Source organism: Trichosurus vulpecula, chromosome 3, assembly GCF_011100635.1.
Source record: "Trichosurus vulpecula isolate mTriVul1 chromosome 3, mTriVul1.pri, whole genome shotgun sequence".
Lineage (NCBI taxonomy): Eukaryota > Metazoa > Chordata > Mammalia > Diprotodontia > Phalangeridae > Trichosurus > Trichosurus vulpecula.
This window is the reverse complement of record NC_050575.1, coordinates 172,040,049-172,064,005: the sequence shown is the minus strand read 5'-3', so window position 1 is coordinate 172,064,005 and position 23,957 is coordinate 172,040,049. Positions and strand designations below refer to the sequence as shown.

The 23,957-nt window shown below is 40.7% G+C and overlaps 1 protein-coding gene across 2 annotated transcripts in view; it reads left to right on the top strand.

The window, feature by feature from the left end:
- The window catches only part of GPSM1 (G protein signaling modulator 1), a 135,965-nt gene that overhangs the window by 14,640 nt on the left and 97,368 nt on the right, over positions 1-23,957 (top strand). The window contains exon 1 of one of the 2 annotated variants that reach the window (XM_036751771.1): positions 14,457-14,566. The exons of the other annotated variant lie outside the window; for it this stretch is intronic. Coding sequence (XP_036607666.1) covers positions 14,457-14,566 — 110 coding nt within the window. Of the gene's footprint in view, positions 1-14,456; positions 14,567-23,957 lie in introns of those variants that run through there. 2 annotated transcript variants of the gene reach the window in all.

Below are 23,957 nucleotides of genomic sequence, written 5' to 3'. Positions count from 1 at the left end.
TGTCACGAGTCTCACTCCAACAAGCCTGAGTGATACCTACGGGATCAAATTTGCCTCCTTGCATTTGGATCTCTGGTTTGCCTTGTTTCCTACCCATAATTTATGCATTTGTGTAGAGATATCTGAGGCCATAAGTTTTATTGCTGGCCCCTATACTGTATTTTGTCTCCTTCAAATTTCTGGGCATGTCTGTGAGTACTCTTTCTACGTTGTAACAATTGCCTAGGGTATCTAGTTTGGCAGCTTTCTCATATTCTCTTCCTTTTCAGTTTAAAGTCCTTTTCGTTAGATTTGCAATTCCCCAGAGAGATACATTCTTACCACTATATGTTAAGTATCCTTCATCTCTGGCCAGGAGTTGGTCATTCTCATCCTGGGGTGGGGAACCTGCAGCCTTGGGGCCACATGTGGCCTTATAGGTCCTTGGGTACAGCATTTTGATTGAGTCCAAGTTTTACGGAACAAATCCTTTTATTAAGGGGATTTGTTCTGTGAAGTTTGGATTCAGTCAAAGGGCTGCACTTGAGGACCTAGAGGGCCACATGTGGCCTCGAGGCTACAGGTTGCTCACCCCTGCAATAAATGTAAGCCATGACTCAGAAATCCCAATCCCATTTTCAGACACCATATTCCTTTTAAAAATGTATTGTTCTCTTTTTTACATTATCTCCATTTCCGAATATATCCCTCTCTAACTCCTTGACATGGTAAACCTTCCCTTGTAATCAAAGCTAATCAATGCATCAAGGGAGTCTGACAGTATCTTCAGTATTCCACATTTATAGTTCCTCAGCTAGGTCTCCATTGAAGTGAGGGAGGTGCATTTTCTCATCTCTTCTTCAGGTGTAAGTTTGGGATATAATTATGCAGTTCAGTGTTCATTGTTCTTCCCATTTACATTGTTATAGTCATGCATTCTGCATCAGTTTATATGTCTTCCCATGCTTCTCTGAACCTATCAATGTTTCTTATAGCCCAGTAATGTTCTATTACATTAATATATCCCAGTTTCTTTTAGCCATTTACCAATTGATGGGCATCTACTTTGTTTCTAGTTGTTTCTTGTCACACATGTTGTTTTTTTCCTATAAATATTTTGATGCATATGAGAGCTTCATTTCTAACTCATCATATTCTTAGCAGGCTGTTCACTTCCCAAATATGCCTTTCTCTTCTGAAGCCCTTGCCTTTGATCAGCAACAGTGATGAAAATACCACCTGTACCCCAAAGGTCTTTAGTTTCTTGTCCAAGACTTCATAATCTTTAGCAATGCATTCTAGATTCCTTTTGGCAGTATCATTTGTGCCCTCATGAATCACCACCAGTGGAGAGTTGTCTTGGGAAGTTGTTTGTCATGTGCTGGTTACATGCTCTGGGAATACAGCAAGCCTCTGTCCTTTTCATCAGGCAGACAAATAGCTGCATTGGTGCCCCTTAGGCACCACTACTCATCTCTTCTTCCTCTGGTCCTTACTGGATGATCTAATGCCTGCTGGCACATGTGGATCCACATTATCATTCCTTAGAAAACAAGCAGCTGCCCCTAAGGGTCCAGTCCCCTCCTCTTTAGAAAGAGTGTCAATCTTGTGGAAATCAATGTTTAAAACTAAAAAATGTTGAATAAAGAAATAGAAAGACAAAAAAAGATTGTCACATCTGTTCCTTAGCACCAAATATTCACTGGTTCTTCTCTCTGTCTTTCATCTCTATGCCACATCCTCTGACCCTCCAACCTTTTGACACCAGGTGAGGATTCCTGTCTGTCTCTTCAGATCCCTTTTCTTCTTTGTTCTCCCATTAAAGGCCTTTGTCCATTTTTTAAAGGCATATCTAATTCTCTCTGAGAGCCTGGAGAATGGAGAGATATTCTTCAAGACTCTATCTTCTCTTTTACAATTGAAATTAGCTTGCACTTGGAGTATAAATAACAATTACTTGGCTGTGGCAAAAAGACAACCACATACTATGCAGGTCACTGCAAAATTAGCCCTGCTCTCCATACATTCTGTAGGCCAGACTCTCAGTCCTTTAGTATGAAGAATCTACATTCTTCTCTAATTGGGATCTGGGACTTTCTCTTGCCCTGGTACACAGCCTCTCTCTAGGCACTAGAGTGCTCCTTATGCATTGTGTTCTGGATCTGATCCCAGTGTCTGCAGACCTCTGCCTGTCTCCCTATGTCAACCTGGCTTGAACAAATGACTCACTGACTTTTTCTGGAGGGAGCTCAGCTATACTGCTTCCTACAACTCTTCACTTTTTTGTAAACCTACAGTAATAACTAGTAAAATAATGGTGGTGTAACAACAACCTTGGTACAGTATATTCTGACTACACTGGGGTCTCTACATCTCTTATGTATATGAAGGGTGGGTAGGGAATCAATTCCTTCCCTCACACCTACCCCCAAATAAACTTGCTTTCCCCATGCCACTCCAAAGCCTGACTTCCTGTGATGGGGCCCTGTGACTCTGGGGAGGGTATTCAAACCTGACCCCACAGAATTAATTAGATATCTATATTAAGCTAAGGTAGCAGGGTGGCTCAGTGTCTTAAAGTATTTGAAATACTTAGGAAGACATGAATTCAAATCCAGCCTCAGCAGCAAGGTGGCAAAATGGAAAAAGCACTGGGACTGAAGTCAGGAAGCCCTGAGTTCAGATTTGGCCTCAGATATTTACAAGCTGTATGAGCCTGGGCAAGTCACTTAACCTTTGTTTGCCTCAGTTTCCTCTTATGTAAAATAGGAATAATAGCAGCAACTACCTCAAAGAGTTGTAAGGATCAAATGAGATATTTGTAAAGTGATTAGCACAGTGCACACAGTGGGTGATATATAAATGCAGATTCCAATCTCTTTCCTTTTCTTCCTTTCCCCTGCGTTTTCACATCTTTTAAAAGGGGGAAATGATAAGATCTACCTCACAGCGTTGTTATACAAATCAAAGGAGATGTGAAAGGCAATTTGCAAACCTTTATTTTATATATATATATATATATATGTTTTTATTATTATTACTATTATTTCTGGAACACAAAGCATCCTAGTATCATAATAATAGTCTGCATCTAGTGCTCTGACATTGTGAGCTAAATGAAACAGAAGTATGGTTTCACAAAGCACCCTCCTGGTTCTCATCTATAAAATAAACTCATGGCTTGAGAGGATCTGCCTCCAATCTCCAAGAGATTGATCTCTAATATTTGGAATAGATTGAAAATTTTCTGAGACGTTGAATGTCAAGTTAAGTGGAACTAGTCTCAGGCCATTGGCTTAAAAAAAGAGTGGAAGCAAGCCTTATCCGAAAGCAGATAGTGAATAATAGCATTCAAGATAATGACAATAACATAACAGGATGTGAGAATGCTCAGCATCCTAAAATAGAACCAATCCGTCCACACATTTCTAAAGCCTGAAATCATTTGTTGTATATTGTCAGTTTGCATGTTGACACCTCTGTCAATTTTAAGAATTGTTTTCCATCAGAGCTATTTTGCTGACTTGGAGCAATGCAAAGACGGCTGATGGCTCTGAAAAAAAAAAGAAAAGCAGGTTTCTATACTCTTGCCTAATTAAGAAAAAGGAAACAGGAGCAGACAGTCTTCTTTTTCTTTGAATCCCTTTACGACCCCTAGAACTGGCCATATTAAATTCCTGTAGATCATTCTCTCCTGACATTGCCACCAATCTGGTGCAAGCCCTCATCTCCTCATGCTTGGATCACTGCAATAGCCTGCTGATGGGTCTGCCTACCTCAAGTCTCTCACCAGTCCAATTCATCCTCCACTCAGGTGTCAAATTGATCTTTCTAAAGTACAAGTCTTGTAATCCATATCACCCCATTCAGAAAACCCCAGTGGCTCCCTATCATGTCTAGGCTCAAATTGAAAACTTTGTTTGACATTCAAAACCCTTCATAACTTACCCCACTCCTGCCTTTCCAGGCTCATCTTACCTCCACGTACTCTGACGTTGGTCTTGTTGCTGTCCAGCAAGACCTTCCATCTCTCAATCTGGGCGTTTTCTCCAGCTGTCCTCCCTGCCTGGAATTCCTTCCTTCCTCACCACTGCCTCCTGGCTTCCCTAGCTTCCTTCAAGTCCCAGCAAAAACCCCACCTTCTATAGGAAGACTTTCCCAAACCCCTTTAATCCTAGTGCCTTCCCTCGGAGATTCTCTCCAATTCATGCACTAGATATATAGATATACATACAGATAGATAGATAGATATACACATATGTCTTGTTTGTATGTGGTTTTTTGCATGTCATCTCTCCCATTAAACCGTTAGTTAACAGTGCCTGGCACATTGTAGACACTTAATAAATGCTCATTGACTGATCATATTTTCCATCAGTGCCAGCAGGTCTTTATCTAGAAACACATACACAATGGTTTCTATCTACCTCTCTGCCCAAAGTATTCTCCTACTGCACAAACTCTGTAATTCTAGATTTGATCTCAAAAGACTGGAGTTCAAATCCTAACAGTGCTACTAACTACCCATGGAACAATTCACAATGGGTCACTTAACCTCCATGGCCCTAATTCTCCTTATCTCTAAAATAAAAGAATTGGACAGGACAATCTGTAATATCTTTTTTCTTTTAAAATCACCATCTGTTGTGCACTTGAATTGCAAACTTGAGAAATTGCAAACTTTAAGTGCCAACTGAGAAAGACTACAACAAACAAGTGTAAATTCAATGTGAGTTGTTTCACAACCAAACAAGACAGAGCTGTTCTTTCTATATTTATTCAGCGTGTCCCAAAAGTCTGAGTGCAGTCTTAAGCCTAAGAGCTAAAAAAAAAAAAAAAGCTTAAGCTTAAGACTGCACTCAGACTTTTGGGATACCCTCTGTACATGTATATATGTATGTGTATGTACATATGTGTATATGTGCGTATACACACACAAGTTCTATTTCAGGAAAATGTCAAGATAGGAATAAATACTGTCTGCTGACATGACATGAATTAAGAAGTATATTCATTAGTCACCTTATTTTGAGGCTGGAGAGGGTATTATTTAACTTATTTTGAGAATGGCAGTAGCTTATAGTTAGAAGTGTGGCTATTTTGGACCTCTAAGGAAAAATTTCAGAACCTTAAAATTCTAATCCCTACACTCTAGCAATGCTAGTCAAGGCTATTCAAGGCTATATGTGTACCTGGGCAGAGAAAAGAAAGAAGCAGCTAGACGATGGTTTCTTCCTCACATGGCCTTGCTAAGCATGTTCCCTGATACCAATTTCACTTTTCCATGCAGAACAGTCTTATAATTCACCTGTAATAATTTTGAATAACTGACTTTTATCAAATGGAATTTTAAAGGCTTTAGCTGAAATAGTTTCTTAATGTCCTTTCTAGCTTTAAATTTATTATCTTGGATTCATTTGCAGCTAATCTCTCTGGTGCTGCTTCTAATACTTAACTAAGCCAAATGGGTGGACCTGCCTTTTTGTTGCCCCCTTTCCCTGCCATTATTTGATATAGTGCAAAGAAAAGACAGTTATCCCTGTTTGCTGACGATATAAGAATGAGCAAAGAAATTAATTGAGACAATTACTAGCTTCAACAAAGTTGCAGACTACAAAATAAACCCACAAAAATCAACAACATTTCTACATAAAATAATAGAATACAGCAAGCAATAATTGTAAGGGAATTTTCATTCAAAATAGCTACAAATGCATAAAATGCTTGAGTGTTATCAAAGTACATTCAATATTTGGATAGATTCAATTACAACAAAAAAATTTTAAAGAAATAACTTAAATAGAGGAATATTCAGTGCTCATGGTTAGGCCATACCAATGTAATAGAAATGATAATACTGCTGAAGTTAATTTACTGACTTAGAACTATACTCATAAAACTAGTGAAGGATACTTTATAGAACTAGAAAAATAAAAACAAAATTCATTTGGAAGAACAAAAGATCTAGAATATCAAGAGAACGTACTGAAAAATGGTAGGAATAAGGGTGAATAACAGCTCAAATCTCAACCTACATTGTAATAAAGCAATCATTAAAAACATTTGGTAATGGTTAAATAACAGAAAAGTAGAGAATGGAACAGAAAAGACAAAGAAGAAAAAGAAATTATTGAACTCAACCTAGTGTTCAGCCCCCAAACCTAAATGACCTAGGAAAGAACGCTTATTTGACAAGAATTGCTGGGAAAACTAGAAAGCAGTCTGGCAGAAATTAGATTCAGACCAACATCTTATGCCATATTCCACAATAAATTCAAGTTGGATATGTGACTTGAATATTAAATCTCATGCCATTAAAAAAAATTAGAAGAGAAGCATATTAAGTTCCTTTCGTATCTTTGAGAGGGGATAAATTCTTAATCAAACAAGAGATAGAAGCTTGTGGAAGATAAAATACATTATTTTGATTTCAAGAAATTGAAAAGCTTTTGCAGAAATAGGGTATAGGATAAGAAGGGAAAAAGTGAATTGGGGAAAAGTCTTTGTATCAAATATCTCTGATAAGGATATACCGTCCAAGACATATAGGCAACTAAAAACAATATAGAAGACCAAAAGTCATTTTCAATTAGATAAGTGATCATAAGTCTCAAAACAAGAATTGGAAACTGTTAACAACCAAATAAAATGCACCAATTTGCTAAGAAGGGAATGTAAAGAAAAACAACCCTGAGGTTTGACCTCATATTCAACAAAATGATGGAAATACTGTTTGAAGGGAAAGACAGGCACACTAGTGCATTGTTGGTAGAGCTGTAAATTTGTACAACCATTCTGGAAAGCAATTTAAGATTATATAAAGAAAGTGACTAAAATGCCTATATTTTTTTGATCCAGAGAGTCCACTGCTAGGCATATACTCTAAGTAGGTCAAAGATTTAAATAAAATTTCCACGTACACCAAAATATCATTAGCAGCAACTTTTTGTGGTAGAGGAGAACTGGGAACAAAGTCAGTGCCCTTCTATTGGGGAATGGCTAAACAAATCGTAGTACATAAATGTAATGGAATTCTATTAGAAGTCTCAGTTTAAAGCTTGAATAGCCTTAAACTGCAATAAACTTTTTGGGATACCCTGTATTATTCTGTCATAAGAAATGATGACCATGATGACTACAGAAATGATAGAAAGACTTATATGAATTAACACAAAATGAAGTTAACAGAGCTCAGAAAACAATATATGCAATGATTACAGCAATGTTAAAAAGGAAAGAACATCCACAAAACATTTGGAAGTGAATGTTGCTTAACAGTTGGGGCCAAGCCCCAAAGATGAGAAGAGAAGATGTGGTGGTAAGAGCTGGGTGGTCCATGGGTATGGTCTTTCTATTCTTCTCTATTGCATATAACATCAGATTTTGTCAATATATTCATGTTATTCTGAATTTTTTCTCTTATTCCTTTAAAAATATTATGAAGGATGGCTCTCTGGGAGTGGAGAGAGGAAGGGTTATAGGGGGAAATGTAGACAATGTAGAAAAAAGAGACAAAAAATTTTTAAACAAAAAACTACAGAAATTGTCCAAGGTCAATGATATGGCAAAGAAACCTATCAATTCCCTTCATTTATTTTCTGGAGCAAGGCTCCATTGATAAGTGCATAGTTCACATGGAAAGAAGATCCAGTTTTAAGGAACATTGGGAGGGTAAACTTCTAATTTCACTTTGCTGCATGTTTGAACTAGGTGCCCTTGAGTGTTGAAGGGCCCAATTCTTAAGTGATGAAAGATTTGGGGGTAAAGGATAGTCTGCGCTTTGAAGAATGCATCCTCTTCAGAGTGGTCGAAAACACCATAGAAAAGGCCTCCCTCCCCAAGAATGCTGCCTGTGTCCTAATCCCAGCATTTTAAACCCAGGGTTCCAGCTACTTCTTTGTTGTTCCAAAAGAAATGTAGAGCTCAGCTCTTGAGAAAAGATACTCCCTTCTGCTCCTGATGGACCTGGCTGTGCTATTTTCAGCCTGATTTCATTCACTAGGGCACTGAGTAAACAGATCATGGTCTGCCTGGAGTGCTTCCCTCCTCAACAGGGTAGGTTCCCTCTGCCCCTCTAGACACATCTGTTATTTCATGTGAGTTTCTTTATTTAACTTGGTTTAATTAACCAGCCTTTTCCTTTTTTAACCTTATTTAAAAAACTGAGCAGAAACACCATTACCTTTCCAAAATGTTCTCGTTTTGTCTATTATATATCAGGATAATGTTTCTAACTTACCAAGAAGAGGACTCCAGGTCTATTGTATTTTTCTAGCTGTGAGGAATAGGCAGGAGAAGATCAATGCCTAAGGACACATTAGTGAGATGAGTGTTAAGGTTTTGCGAGATATAAAGTTAACTTGCCCCATGAGAATGGAACCTGTGACTTTAGCCTCATTAGCAATAAACTGGATTTAAATGAGCCTATGTATGCCTAACCAGGCACTACCTAAATCTTTATTCATTCATAGAATACTCACAACATATATTTTTTGATCTGGTCTTGAGGCAAGACAACAATGGCCCATTACAGACATTTTAGTTTTCTGCTCTATCCTTAAAGATATCCAAGGAAGGAGATTTTCCTTAACCATCCTGATCACCCTTAACTGATTCCAGCTTCTTACATCCCAACTGATTTTATATGGCATTACCTAAATAGTTTCAAATAGTTCTTTGACTCCTCAGAGTACTTATTCAGAGAATTTTAGAGGGTCAGAACTGGAAGGTCCCACCCCGCCCCCAATTTCATCCAACTACTTCGTTAAACAAATAGAGAAACTAAGGCCAGAAAAGAAATGACTTTCCAAGGCAATATGCCTAGTTAGTGTATGTGACACTGGACTAGAACCCAGCTTTCCTGACTGCCAAGCCAGAGTTCTCTTCTAAGCCTCTTTTCCATGATCTTACCTTTGGAGGCAACAGATCATTTGCCTTTACCCTCAGGGCCCTTTCTGGAACTAACAGCAAATCTAAATTAAGAATAGGTTTTCAGTGTGTGTTGTTGTTGTTTAGTTGTTTCATACATTTCATGACCCCATTTGGGGTTGTCTTGGCAAACATACTAGAGCAGTTTGCTATTTCCTTCTCCAGCTCACATTATAGATGAGGAAACTGAGGCAAACAGGGTTATGTGACTTGCCCAGGGTCACGCAGATAGGAAGTGTCTGAGGCCAGATTTGAACTCTGGAAGATGAGTCTTTCTGACTCCAGGCTTGCTTGGCACTATCCACTGCACCACCTAGCTGCCCCTGTGCCACTTAGCTGTAGTGTGTACGTTCCTATATAATGCAATGCAAAAATCCCAACCGATATATGTATATATGTGTGTGTGTATATATGCGTAGATATACATATACAGACACATACATCTGTATGCACATACACGCATATGTGTATATCTGAAATACAGTCCACTCAGAGATGGAAACAAATAGCATTTCATCTATGACCCAGCCTATGTCCAGAATAGGAAATGACATGTACTTGAATAAAACACTTTGACAGACCCCAGGGAACATTTTTCTAGGATGGATCTTGGGAAAGGGTAGGGCAACTGGACTTTTGAAAATGTCAGGGGTCCTGACTCTGGAAAACCACACATGCTTTGTGCCTGAGAGAACAGCTCAGTACTATGGGGTCCAGCAAACCCAGCCCCCTTCCGGAGAAACTCAGTCAAGTCAGTTTGGCTTCTGGGCTTCTCCTAAGTTGCTTGGCTTTGTTTTCCACATTTCTGATTGGCCAACCCATCCTTTGCTATCTTCTGACCTCTTCTGCTTTATTCCCCAGAGGTATTGAAGATAAAATTTCAGAAATCCAGACCTATACTTAGCCATCATTCAACCCCAAGGAATAAAAAGGCATGAATAATATAGCCTCTGGCTGTACCAGCACATCTGGACTGTGTCACTGCCCAGACCTTATGAGAGCTGATCTGCTGGCAGCTCCCACTGGCCATAAGCCAGGGCCTATTTGAGGGTGGGTTTGTTGGGAACTGACTTTCAAAAGGAGTTTGGAAAGAGTAGGGCTTTCACTCTGTCTCACCACAGAGAGAAAACTTAGGCTTAGGGAGTCAGGAGACCTATTCAGACTCCAGCCATCCCATTGAATAGCTGAGTGGCCTTGGGCAAGATAGCATCTGGGCAAGAAGCATTCCTGGGGGGATGGGTGGTGCAGTGGATAGAGTACTCAGTCTGGAGTCTAGGCTAGCAGGCTCCTTAGTTCAAATCTGGCCTCAGACACTAGCTGTGTGACCCTGAGCAAGCCACTTAACTGTTTGCCTCAGTTTCTTAATATGTAAAATGAGCTAGAGAAGGAAATGGCAAACCACTCCAGTATCTCTACCAAGAAAACCCTAAGTGGGGTCCCAAAGAGTCTTACATGACTAAAAAGACTACTGAACAACAACAAAGTTCAGGATAGGAAGGGGAAGGGTTATAATCTTAGCAGTATTTAGCCTATCTTCCACACCCTTAAGGAAAAGCCCAGGGATCAGGTGCTATCAGGTATAACACCTTCGTGGTAAAAGAAGAATAATCTAAATTTAAGGTAACTGTAGTCAATTTGTAGATTTGCTTGACCAGCTAGCTGGGCAAGCCACTTCTTTGGATTTGGACACCAGAGCACCCAGAGCTTGGGTGAAATACTACTAAGCCTAAGGCCAAAAAAGAAGTGTTTCTAAGCTCACTCTTAACTGCTGTCCTTTGAAAGAAAGAAAGAAAACCAAACATGTTTTTTGTTTTGTTTTGCTTTCAAACATGGCTGTGTCCTGCTGTAGGGTTAATGGAATATAAGATCTTCCTGTCCACTAATACGCCTATGTGACCACATATGTCCCCTTTTTTTCCTTGGTACAGGGGCTGTGTTCCCAGGTCTAAAGGTACACAGGTATTTCAGTCATGGATGTCTTGCTGCTTTGAGCTCCAGCCCAGTTCACAGCTGTGATACATCCCAAGTCACGTAGAGCCCATTGGGGGAGGAACTTGCCTAAGGGGAAGGGGAGGCTTGCTTACAGGAAGGCTTTCACACCTTTTGGTACTAATCTAATTAAATGTTGAGTCAAGAGGGTTGTAATACCTTCTGGCTCTGAGCCAAAAATGTGTGTGTATATATATATATACATACATATATATATATATATATATATATATATATATATATATATATATATATATATATATATATATATATATATTCTGACATGAGATTTTGCTTTGGGGCTCACTCATGGGAACATCTGAGGTCTTTGTGATTTGGCCAGAGGAGACTCTGGGTAGCTGTTGTTAAGGAGCCAACACCCCTTTCCCCGCTTTGTGAACCCAGATGTTGGTGCTCCCTGGTCTGGTGATTATGCATCTATTACTTTGTTTAGACAGTTGGAGCCCTGTCTATTAGATTTTTTCTTGGATACTCACTTCTTTCTACTTATCTGTAATTAAAGTAATCTGTTGACCCCTTTGAAGCTGTCTTTCCTTTAGAAAAGAAGATCAAAGAACCTGTGCTAGTAGGCCATCCTGGGTATGCTAGAGTGCTTGCTAATACACCTGCCATCCCTGGAAATGTTAACTTGTGATCTGATATCATGGGGATGTGTCTAGCTTATCTCCAGAGATTCAGAACACCCTTCTTTTTTTTAACTCTTAAAAATTCTCATCACTCTTTTTATTTTTGTATGAATACATTAAATAAACAAATACACAAAATTATTGCATTTATTTAGAATATAGCCTATTCAGGGCCAGTGGAGCAAATGTAAAAAGGTATTTTTTTTAGCCAGGGAGTTTTTTGTCTTATTTCATGAAACTAATAGCATTTATCATGTGAGCATTTCTTTTCTCCCACTTAACAGTATTTTATTTTTTCCAATTACATGTAAAGATAGCTTTCAACATTCATTTTTGTAAGATTTTGAGTTCCAGATTTTTCTCCCCCTCTCCCCTCTCCTCCCCCGCCAAGACTGCAAACAATCTCACATAGTTTATACACATGTAATAGTGTTAGACATAATTCAGGACACCCTTCTTAATGTCTATCTGCCTATCTCCTATGCCATCTTGTCTTTTATTTGTTGAAAAGAGCCAAGTTGAATACATGGGTTTTCTTACGACTTTTTTTTAAGTTTCATAAAGTTCAGCAAAACCAACCAGCACATTTGCAGTGTATAGGGCAAATGCAGCATTTCATACCCATAGTGCCCAACTCATCAAAAAAAGGAGGGGGGTGCATTTTTTCATCTCTCCTTCATCATTATTCTTAACCTTTCCAGCTTCACAAGAGGAGCCAGGGACCTTCTCCTTCCCTGACCTAACCTGCCAATGGGTGACAAGAGGACAAACTAGCAGCACCTGCTAGTTTGAAGGGAGCCACCATGGTTGCCCCATTGCCCAGTTCCCACCAAGTGCAGGATGCCCACTGTCAGCAAGATGCTGACCCCCAATGCCAAAGATATCTCAGAGTCCCATTCCATTCTAACACTTGAACCCACTTTCCTCTTGATAGAGGGCCATTTTGCCCTACCATTACTTCCTAGGATCCTTTGCACCTTGTCATTTACCCTGCTTGGCAACTGGCCTAGAGTACCCAGAACTGTCTGGCCTTTACAACTGTCATGAACTGAGCATAAACATGAACCCTCCTTTAGGTGCAGTATCCACCTCCAGAGAGAGAACTGATGAACTGAGTGTAGACTGAAGCACATTTTTTCCACTTAATTTTTATTGCTTTGTGACGTGGCTAATATGGAAATGTTTTGAATGCACATGTACAATTGATACATCATATTGCTTGCCTTCTCAATGGGTGGAGGAGGGGCCGGAAAGAGGAAGAGAATTGAAAATTCTAAACTTAAAAAAAATGAATGTTTAAACTAAAGTTTAATTATTTTAAAAAGAAAATCAACAATAAAAAAGGAATATAAGCTCCTTAAGAGCAGAAAATGTCTTGATTTTCTATTTTTGTTCCCAGTGCTAGACACATAAAGCTTAATAAATGCTTTTCCATTTCACAACATTCCATTTCATTTTATTTTTCTCTCTTTACATTGTTAAGGTCATTGTATATATTATTTCCCTGGTTCTGTTTCACTCTATCACTTCATATTTATTTTCCCACAGTTATCTGAATTCCTCATATTCTTCTTTTCTTTGGTAAAATATTTTTTCATTACATTCATATCCCACAATTTATTTAGCCACCCCCCAATCGATGACCATCCACTTTGTTCTTTGTTCATAGTGGTGCTATGGCCATGTTTGTATATGGGATCCTTTTTTATGTCTTTGACCTCCTTGCGGTATATACCCAGCAGTTGAGATTTCTAGGTCAAAAGGTACAGACAGGTGGTTCACTTTTGCTTGGCAGAGTTCTAAATTGTTTTCCATAATGATTGGATCAATTCCCAGTTCCCACAACAGTGGGTCAGCACTCCCGTCTTCTCACAGTCTCTGCAACATTGACTCTTTCCACCTTTTCCAAACTTTCTTCAATAGTCATACTGTGAAGAGGCTCAGGCCTTAAACATGCAAGCCAGATATCCCAGCAAAATAGGGAGAAGAGTTCCTTATCTGTGGTATTGACCCTGTTTTTCAAATACAATAGCATTAAAACATTTCCAAGGCACCAGCAGTGAACAGGTGGAGCCAACTAGTCATTTTGTCAAATTGCAACACTCCTCCTACCTGATACAGAAGTCTCAAAGGAACAAGTTGCAGAAATGGAGGTGCATTATCATGCAAAATGTATCATGATATTTAAAATCATGGTCCTTAAAGACACTTTGGAATCAATAGCTGAAACACTTTTGTAACAACATAATCATTTGTATAGAAAGTTGATCTGTTGGAACATGGACTGACTTGTAACTCTAGCAATGGAGACTCTGAATGTCCACACATTCTTTTATGGCCAGGGGAATGCTTTTGTGAGATTGCTGAATGGGGTTGGGGCTCGGTCCATGGCAGAGGGGTAAGGGTTGATGTGTGGCCAGAGTTGAAGGTGAGTCAGTGAGTGATCACAGTTAGAGGCTCAAACCCATGATCCCAGCCATACAAGGTACTAGTTTAGAAAGTGTCATCTTTGATGCCTCCACCTCTAGTCCACCTCTAGTCTTGTGTCTCAGGTATGATGCCATTTCCCTGGAGTGTTTTCCCTTGGGCAGTGAGGGCAAGGACTACAGGTAGCATGCAGGCAAGCAACTACAAATGTGGGGTGGGAGAAATATGTGATTGGTTGCCATGGAACCAAAGCCCCAGCAAACACTGAGTCATCTTTGGGGCTCATAGACCCAGCCCCCTTTCCTGCCACAAGCAAATAGAAGCCGGCATTAGGGGAAATTCCCAGCACGTGATCCTTGTTTGAAAAAAGCGCTCCAGGAGATTGGCAGGGTGTGGCTCAGGCCCAGCAGACTGAACTTATCAGGACATACCTTGTCAGTTGTAGTATTTCCAACAGGGCCAGAGGATATATTGGGTCACTCCAGAATGCCCCCAGTGAAGAAAAGCGCACTTCTAGATTTTCACAAATTCCTTTGGAAGCTCTGTACCTCCTGTGTGAACCTGAGGTCACCCATTCTTCATCCTGGTAGGACAAGGTAAGGGTGTGCTGATCAGACCAGCCCCCCATCTGACTAGCTCTGCCTCTTCCCTTCTCTGCTTTTGCACATATCATTCATTCTCTCCACTTAGAATGTCTCTCCTCTTGGCTCCACCACCCCATGTAATTCTAGCTCCCTCAGTGCCCACCTCAGAATTCATCTCTCCATAGAATACTGCCTCGAATTGTCCATTCTCATCCCCTTTGCTGACCAGCATTCTTAAGTAATTCATCCTGTCCTGATCTGCATTTACTGAAAAGTTATGTTCTCAGAGCTTTGCCTTCATGAATATTTCATCATGCCATCTAGGGTGTAGACTCCTCCCAGGCTCAGGTCCTGTTTGCTCTTACTTTGTCTTTTCTTTTTGTGGATCCTTGGCTGTGCCGCTATCCGTGGGGTCTTCTTTGAAAAGGTCACAGAATCCTAGAGCTAGAGCTGGAAGGACCTCAGAGACCCTCTAGTCCTACCCCCTTATCTTACTGTTGAGGAAACCACAGCCTGGGAGATGAAGGGATGTGCCCAAGGTCACACAGGTGGTCAGTGATGGAGCTGAGATGTGAACCTGGGGTTTCTGACTCCAAAGATGGCTCTTTTTCTGCTATATCCTGTTTCCTCCAGAGAACCAATGAGTCAGGGTGCTGGAATCTGGGCTTGGCCAGGTCAGGAGAGTGTTGGTACAAGAATTTTTAGGGTTCTTATTAGTTGTTGTTTAGTCATTTCTCAGTCGTATCTGACTCTGCATGCCCCCGTTTGGGGTTTTCTTGGCAAAGATGCTGGAGTGGTTTGCTATTTCTTCTCCAGCTCATTTTTATGGATGAGGAACTGAGACAAAGAAAGTTAAGTGACTTGCTCAGGGTCACACAGCTAGTAAGTGTCTGAGGCCAGATTTAAACTTGGGAAGATGAGTCTTCCTGACTCCAGGCCTGGAATGCTATCCATTGTACCACCTAGCCACTGCACAAATAAGCCAGCACAGGTTACAGATGGACAGGTACACTGCAGTTTATTTAACTACTCAAGAGTGTGACACACCCCATCAATGGGCGATGGACATGTGTGTCTCACAATTCGACAGCTGACATACACACACACACACATAAATCTCTCCTGATGCAGAATTTGGGTAAGATCAGGATGGTCACATAGGCAGGCTTACAAATCATTTACAAATCTGTAAGATCTGATAAGGGCATGTAGGCTGGTAAAGAAAAAAGATGCTTCAACCATTACAAAGGCCTTTAGCCTAGCCATTTACACCAGTCCAAAGAAAACTGTATCTTCTTTATCAGTCAGCTAATTAATAATGGTTAAGCTCCTACTATGCACTTTATTAGATAGAATAAAGAGAAGTGGGTGAGTTTTGGGACCTATTCGAAGTCTTATGAGTTTTTCTTTTTTAACTGTGTGGTAAAGTCAAGTGAATATAAATAACTATTTCTCTTTTGGCCAGCAACCCTGAGTGTCTTCCCCTCCCAGTTTGATTTTTTCTTTTATTAAAGGGGCCATCCCTTGACTGACTTCTTAAAGAGGCCTATTCACTGAATGAGTGTTAACTCACTCAAAGTGGGAACCTGAAAAGACATTAGCCTAAAAGGGCCAGGGTCTGTCCTGAGCCATCTCCAGTCGTCCTGATGAATATCTGGCCACTGGACACAGATGGCTCTGGAGGAGAGAGTGAGGCTGATGACTTTGCAGAACCCTGCCTCACTTAAATCAAAGTCAACTGCAAGTCATATCATCAGCTCCCTGATGTCATGGTTCTCTTCGAGAACAAAAGACAAATACAACACCCTGGGGAGAAGGGAGGTTCTGAAGGATACATTCAATACATTTATATAATAACAGCAAATATAGAACAAAATGGAGTCAGTTACATTCTCCTAAAAATCCATTTTGTAGCCCCAAAAGATGGGATTGCCAAATGGCAAGGGGTTCTACTTGCACTGACCAGAAAGTCATATTCTTCTTGTCCCTATCCTATTCTTAATTCTCCAGAGAATGGTTTGAGGTTGAAGAGATACCCAAGGCCAGTCCCAGATTGGATTTTGCAGTGCAATGAGTGGCACATACACACTTTCCTTGCAGATTCTTCGGTGCCATCAAAATAAAAAGCACCTTCTACCCTAGGGCTGAGCTGAAAGTGCACCAACTCCCAGAGCAAAGCACTTGATTTTGACTTAAAAAGTCCTTTGAAAGCAACATCCGTTTTGGAGAGAAGTGCAATGAGCATGGCAGGAACTCATGAGCAAGAATCAGTCAATTCCTGATTTTTGGCTTTGCCATCTACTGGCAGCCCCTGTTTAATCACTCTCTGTTTTCTTTATTGCTCCCTGGTGTGACAAATTCAGCTGTAGAAGCCTGAGCCAACAATATATCAGATGTGAAACCTGAGGTTCAGAAGACGGTCCTAGGATGCAGTCCAAATCCCTTAACCCTACAGGCACTAATAAAGGTCAAGTACCTGGAGTGAAGGGGCTATTGTCTTTTTTGTCTTTGTTCCCATCTCCTAGACCACAGCCTTCACATAATAGGAGCTTATAGATGCTTGTTGAATGGAACTGATTTCCTGTGCCACACATCTCCCACGTTAGAGTTGATGATGGCCCATTGAGTGTATATATCAAGGTTATCAGAATCTAATGGAGGCAGCATGGTGAATTGGAAAAGGCCTTGGTCTATGAGGCTGGAGACCTGGCTTATCCTCCAAGCTCAGTAGCTAACTAGCTGTGACCTGCAGCAAATCACTGCACCTCTCTAGGCCTCACTTTCTCTCTAAAATAAGAGAGAAGGAATATGAATTCGTTGTTGTTGCTCAGTCATGTCTAACTCTTCAAGACCCCTTTGGGGTTTTCTTGGCAGAGATACTGGAGTGATTTGCCATGTCCTTCTCCAGTTCATTTACAGATGAAGAAACTGAGGCAAACGGGGTTAAGTGGCTTGCCCAGAGTCACCCAGCTAGTAAGTGTCTGAGTTCACATTTGAACTCAGGTCTTCCTGACTCCAGGCCCAGTTTGCCATCTAGCCACCTGGAATATAAATTAAAGGAATTAAATGGAAAATGAACTCTGAGTGATTGAAAGATCAGTGAAGTTCCAGGAAAATAGCTAATGAAATCTTTCTCTACCCTCATGAAAAAGAGATGGCGAGGCCTACTAGGACCAACTATTCATATACATAGTCGTTGTCTGAGGCAGTCACTGTATCGGATGTTTTGGCTTAATAGTTTTTCTTTGTCACAAAGGAGGCTTCAGTCTGGGATGGAGCAGAACTGAATTAACTGATATAAAGACTAAATGCATCAATAAAACAGTTTTTAAAAATTAAAAGTAAAAGTTAAAATAAAAGTTGGATTAGAGCAGGTTCTCAGCCCTTTTTATGTCATGGACCACTTTTGGCAGTTCGGTGAAGCCTATATGGACCCCTTCTCAGAATAATGCATAAAATAAAATGCATCGCATTACAAAGGAAATCAATTATATTGAAATACAATTATTTAAATCCAGTGCTTAACACAGTGTCTGGTACTTAATAGGTGCTTAATAAATGTTTATTTGTTGATTGAAAGATTTAAAAACCGAAATTCACAGATCCCCTTAACTCTGGAGGGTGGGGAGAGGCGGGGAGAGGTAAGGGAAATGCACCTTAAATTAGGAACCCAGGGACTAAATGACCTCTGAGATTACTTCCAGCTTTAACAATGAAGTGGTAGAGATAGGATTTGAACCCAGAATCCCTTACTCCAAGGCTAGCAAAAGGAGGTTATGGCACAAGCGACACAGAGATATTATATCCATGCATGCCTATACCTTAGGTTGTATTTACATGGTTTTAAAAATCAAATTTTAAAAATCAAAACCTGTTATTTGCCTTGTATTACTGAATTCAGCTTTTGGTGCTATTATCATTTTACTGCATTATTTCAAACTGTTTGGTGTATATTGACAGCATCTGTCTCTTTGAGTAACAAAGACATTGGTAGAAAAGACTTTGATTATCTGTTCTGAGTATCCTCTGTGTTTGGATACATAGACAGAGCTTTATATCCTTGACATTAGGCAAAGGCTTTTCAAACAAGAGAGGAGCATAGTTATATATCTTTATATATATATATATATATATAGTTTATATATATATATATATGTATATATATATACATATATATATATAGTTATATATCATCAGTGATTATTATCTCATCTCAACCCTCTCAGTATGTGGGCCTAGCCAGAGACAAGAGGAAGAAATACTGGAAAGAAGGCATAAAAAGAAAATGGAAATTTATCAGTTCAATGCTTAGCATATAGAAAGCCAGGACTTTGTTCCAAGCTGGCTGCCCCTCAATTCTTGTCCTTCCAGCTTCAGAGCTGTTAATCATGCCTTTGTGGTGGGAGCCTGGCTGTGGGCGTAGGCCATATTATTCCTTGACACAAAAGCCCCTTTGCTGAATGGGCAGAATTGGGAGAAGAGAGGAAAAAATATGGAAACAGTGCCAGAGAGAGGGTCTGAGTAATTACAGGATATCTTTACCATTAGCCCAGCAGAAGAGAAACCAGGGCAAATTTTGTTTGTTTATAACCTGTGGATAAGGAGCAGGGTCCTTAAGAGGGTGCAGTGAGTGTGGACTCTGCCACTGCTGAACTTGAGTGCTGGCTACAGGCAGTTAAGTAATATGCTCCTACCCCAGCCTCAAAATAAGAATTCAGATGCCTCTTGAATTGGCTCACCACTGAGCTTTCTTCCAACTCTCTCTCTATGGTCCTCTAAGTCTAATTGAATTGTGGGAGAATTATCTGCACAGACATTCTGACCATGGGCAACGACTTCATCTCTTAGAGCCTCCGTTTCTTTCTTATAATTTATTGTATTTCATTTAACAAACCTTTATTTTCTCTCCTTCCCATCTCCCCCTCCCTGACTTGGGAGGGGAGGAAAAGGAATTGCTTATAACAATGCATAGTCAAGCAAAGCAAATTCCTCCATTTGCCATGTCCAAACTCGTAAGCCTCATTCTACATCTTGAATCCATTACCTACCTCTCTGCCAGGAGGTGGGGAACAGGCTTCCTCGGCAGTCTTCTGGCCACCATGTCCATTGAGTTCCCAATCCTTTCAGGGTTGTTTGTTTTAGAAGGTTGTTAGTGCATAGATTGTTCTCCTGGTTCTTCTCTTTGCCCTCCCTCATCAGTTCACATGGGTTTTTTCAGGTTTCATTGTTTATTATGGCTCAATCATATTCCATCATATTCATAAACTATAATTTGTTCAGGCATTCTCTGATGTCTCACTTTAGTTTCCTCTTTGCTACTACAAGAGCTGCTATAGATATTTTTTGGTCCCCTTTTTCCTTTGATTTCTTTGCAATCCTCATAGTGGTATTGTTGAGTCAAAGGCCATGGACAATTTAGTAGCTTTGGGGGCACAGTTCCAGATTGCTTTCTGGAATTCTGGACATCTCAGTTTCCTAATATAATAATCTATTTGCATTACCTACCTCATGGGTTTATTTTGTAGAAAGTACTCTGTAATCATGAAGCCCCATATAAACTCAGAGGTTAGCATTTTGTTTGGGGGCTCTCACTCACTGGAAGAGTGTCGTGTGACTTGAAGACTCTGGGCAGCCGTTGTTAAGAGCCCCTCGGCTTATAAACCCAGATGTTGATGCTTCATTGGTAACTATGAATTGTGATTTGAATCAGACAAGGTCTATCTGTTGATGTTTGTAATTTCTATTTGTATTTGCTCTGAAGTTCAGGGTGCTGGCTTTTCCTCCTGAACTAAGTGAATTATATATGTATGTTTGATTAAAGTGAGATTGTTTACCCCTTACAGTTGCTTTCCTTAGAAAAGCAGATCAAAAGAACCTGTGCTGGCAGCTCTTGTTGCTGGTCTTGTTGGGTCTCAATAGCTGCTGCTGGCTGAATTGTTATTACAAAATAGCGTAGTGTTATTATCATTAATATTACTATAGGATGAAAATTCCTGGAAATTAAAAGTTAAGATTAAATGTTAAAATGAGCTCTTAACCCTATTTGCTGTCACTGAACCAAGGCAAGACAGCTGGGGTGTTATCTTTTCTGAAGCGGAGGAGAACCTAGTCATTGCCTCTTTTTATTGGGATGCAGGGAAGTCCCAATGATCACAGCTCCTGCCTTCTCTGAGGAGAGAGATGGACAAAATGTAGGATATTAGTCAATGTCAGAATGTCTAGGGATTCTCAAGCTACTGTGGTGTCCTCTCCCAGGAAAGGACTCACAAGAGAAGTGTGTTCTCCTTCATTGCCTCCGAGGGGACAGGTCGCCCTGTTTGCCCTCCCACTTTCTCCCTCCTTCCTAAACAACTCCCTCCCAATATCTAAAGGAGGCTGTATGGCATAATAGATGGGATGGTAGAATCAGAAATACTTGTGTTTAATGAAAAACTCTTTGCAAACCTTAAAGTTCTATATAAATGTGAGCTATCATTGTTATTACTTTTATTAATTATATGTCCCCAGATATGTTTTGTTTGTTCTGCCGCTCTAAGTTGGAGCTGTCAAGAAAGCTGGGCTACCCAGAAAGTAACAAAGTCAGTCCTTTGGGTTTGGAAGATGCCATGCTCCAATGCCCATGGACTAGGTGGAATCAGCTGACAGCTGAAATAGCATCTTCAAAACCATACCCACAGCCTGACTCCTTCTATCAAGATCAAAGATCCAGAAGGGAGGACCTCCTCCAGAAAAGCGCTAGCCCAATGAGAGGGCTGGAACCCCGGAGGGCTGTGTCCTAGGCATGCTGACCCATGCGCTCTATGCTAGGGTTAGAAAAATGCCTTATGACAAGCAAGCAGTACAAGCCTAGGACTATATTGGTACAGACGTGATTTGAGTTCTCAGAATTTTTCCTTCTGAATGACTAAAAGCTTTTAAGCTCTAAATATGTGGAGATAAGATGATCTCCACTTAGAAAAGGACTTGATACTGCAGAGGTCAAAGAGAATCTCTTCTCAATCCCCACTCACCTCAAGCCCCTTTTGTAAGCTCAAAGGGGAGGCTCTGGGCCTTTGCCCAGGCTGTCCCCCATTTCTGGAATTTACTCCTTCTTCCCTCCGGCTTTTAGAAGCTCTCGCTTCTTTCAAGGCTCATCTTATTTGCCTCCTTCTACGGGAAACCTTTTAGGGTCATGTAAGAATTAGAGCTCTTTTCCTTTTTCTCATAGGATCATAGATGTGGGAATTCAAGGGGACTGAGCTACAAAGAGGTCTAAATGATTTGCTTAGGGCCTAAGAAGGATCCAAGATGGGATTTGAACCCAAATCATCAGACTCTAGAGGCAGTCCTCTTTCCACACAACCTGACTGCCTCTCAATACAATATAGTCACCTTTAGGGCAGGGGTGATTTTTAACTTTGTCTTTGTATCCCCTGCACATAGTAAGTGTTTAATGAACGTTTGTTGGATTGGATCAGAGACGTGGCAAACATGACCTCAAGAAAGGATAGATGAGTTCAGGTCACTTTGAGCTTAAAAGGGCTCCTGGGAAGTTAGGCAATCAAGAGAGACCACTAGAGTCTTAATGTACTAAATACCCTTAATACACCAAGTCAATGTGCCCATCAAAGCCTCTAATTTATTACTAGGGAGTAATAGACACTAGAGGGAATAATGCACTGTTCTTCCCATGCAGAGAGGCTATTCCTGATCCACCTTGGTCCAGAAGTGGGGAGAGCTACACTGATCCACATATACTCTCACCAGATACAGATTTATGATACTTGGTCCAGAATTTGGGACTGGTCTGTTTTTGGGCAGCAGAGGAAGAAGGTTCAGGTGATCTGCCTTGTGCATTAGCCTAACAAATGGCCTTAATCACTAGGTTTCATTCTTTTCCTGTGTTGGCCCATTTACTAGGATATTTAGGATGTCTGTTTAGGCTTATTCACATTGGAGGAGAGAGGACTGAAGGATAACTGAATCATTTTTTCACTTCATTGAAGGCTGTAGAGAAGATGGTAAAGGACTTTTCTCCAGTGCCACTGTGGGCAGAATAGGAAAGCATAGATATCCTTATGCAGCCAAGTGAAGGATTTAAATTAGGTATATAGAATGGTCTTGAAGGTGAGAATTAAACCTGATTAGAAGCATCATGATAGTCTAGAACATTTTCTACTTGGTTTCCTCCCTAGGATTATGTGATTGTAGCCATAGAACAGGTCTTTGCTGGCAGAGTAGATATTAGGGATGGCGGTGGGGGTGGAGAAAAGAAGGAAGTAAGGAGGGAGCAAGCAGGGAAGGGGAGGGAGGCTGCTTCCAATTGGGTGAGAACTGAGATGTGGAACTAAAAAATTCTCTTAGAAATCAATCAATTCAATATGCTAGCATTTTTAAGTGCTTGCTATGTGTCAAGCACTTTACTAAGCAGTGGGAACACAAATAGAATTAGAAGGAAAGACAGGCCTTCCTAATAGAGGTAGATGGCACATGAAAGAAAACAGAAAAGGGGGCTGGGAGGAGACAGAACAAAAGTATGCCTTTGGGTGTGGTAGATGAAGTACTGAGTGCAGCCTGGAGAGGAGTGAAACATGGTACACCTGGGAACCCTCCTGAAAGGGAGAGTCTGGAAGGAGCCAGCCAATCAGAGGGAGAGGACGCAGGGCCCGAAGGCACTTCCAGTGTGTGAATTCCCTTGCTGGAATGAGGCTTCAGAATTGACGAAATGGGGCACGTAGGGGTCAGGATGGCACAGCAAGTCTGGAGTACAGTCTTACAGCCTTTGTTAAACAATGACAGGGCATTCCAGCAACGCCGAGCTGCCAAAAAACACGAATGTAAAAAAATCAAAGGGCTCTGGTGAAGCAAGGATTTTTTTTTTTTTGGTCCTAAGAATAGTAGGAGATCATGAAAGAAAGGTGACAAGATGAGGGGGAGTAGGGAGAAGGAAGAAAGAATGCCCAGGGAGCAGCAAACCATCAGCAGAATCATGTCGCATGGAGGGATAAGTAGTGACACAAAGCGAGCCACCTCACCACTGGCATTTAGCACAAAGGCATCAGGCGCTTTTTCTCTTCTTTTGGATGCAGAAGTAGAGAGGACCCGGAAGAATAAGATTTTGAGCCTTGGCATGCAGCTGACTTTCTGGAGATTGTCCCCAATGTTGGCCCCTAATTCCAGACCTGCAGAACTTAGAGGCATTCAATCCAAAAAGCCCTTTCTTGGCAAGCCCCAGCTGCCTCCCACACACTTGTAACTGCTGCATCCGACCGCTGGGCTCAGGTCTGTGGCTCCACAATAACCATCATTGGTTTTGGCCCTGTTAAAGGTAAATTGATTTTTGTTGCTTCACTTGATACTCCAGTGCTGGCTAACCTCCCAAGTGAAAAAAGCGTTGGCTTGGCACATAAAATTGCCCACTCCA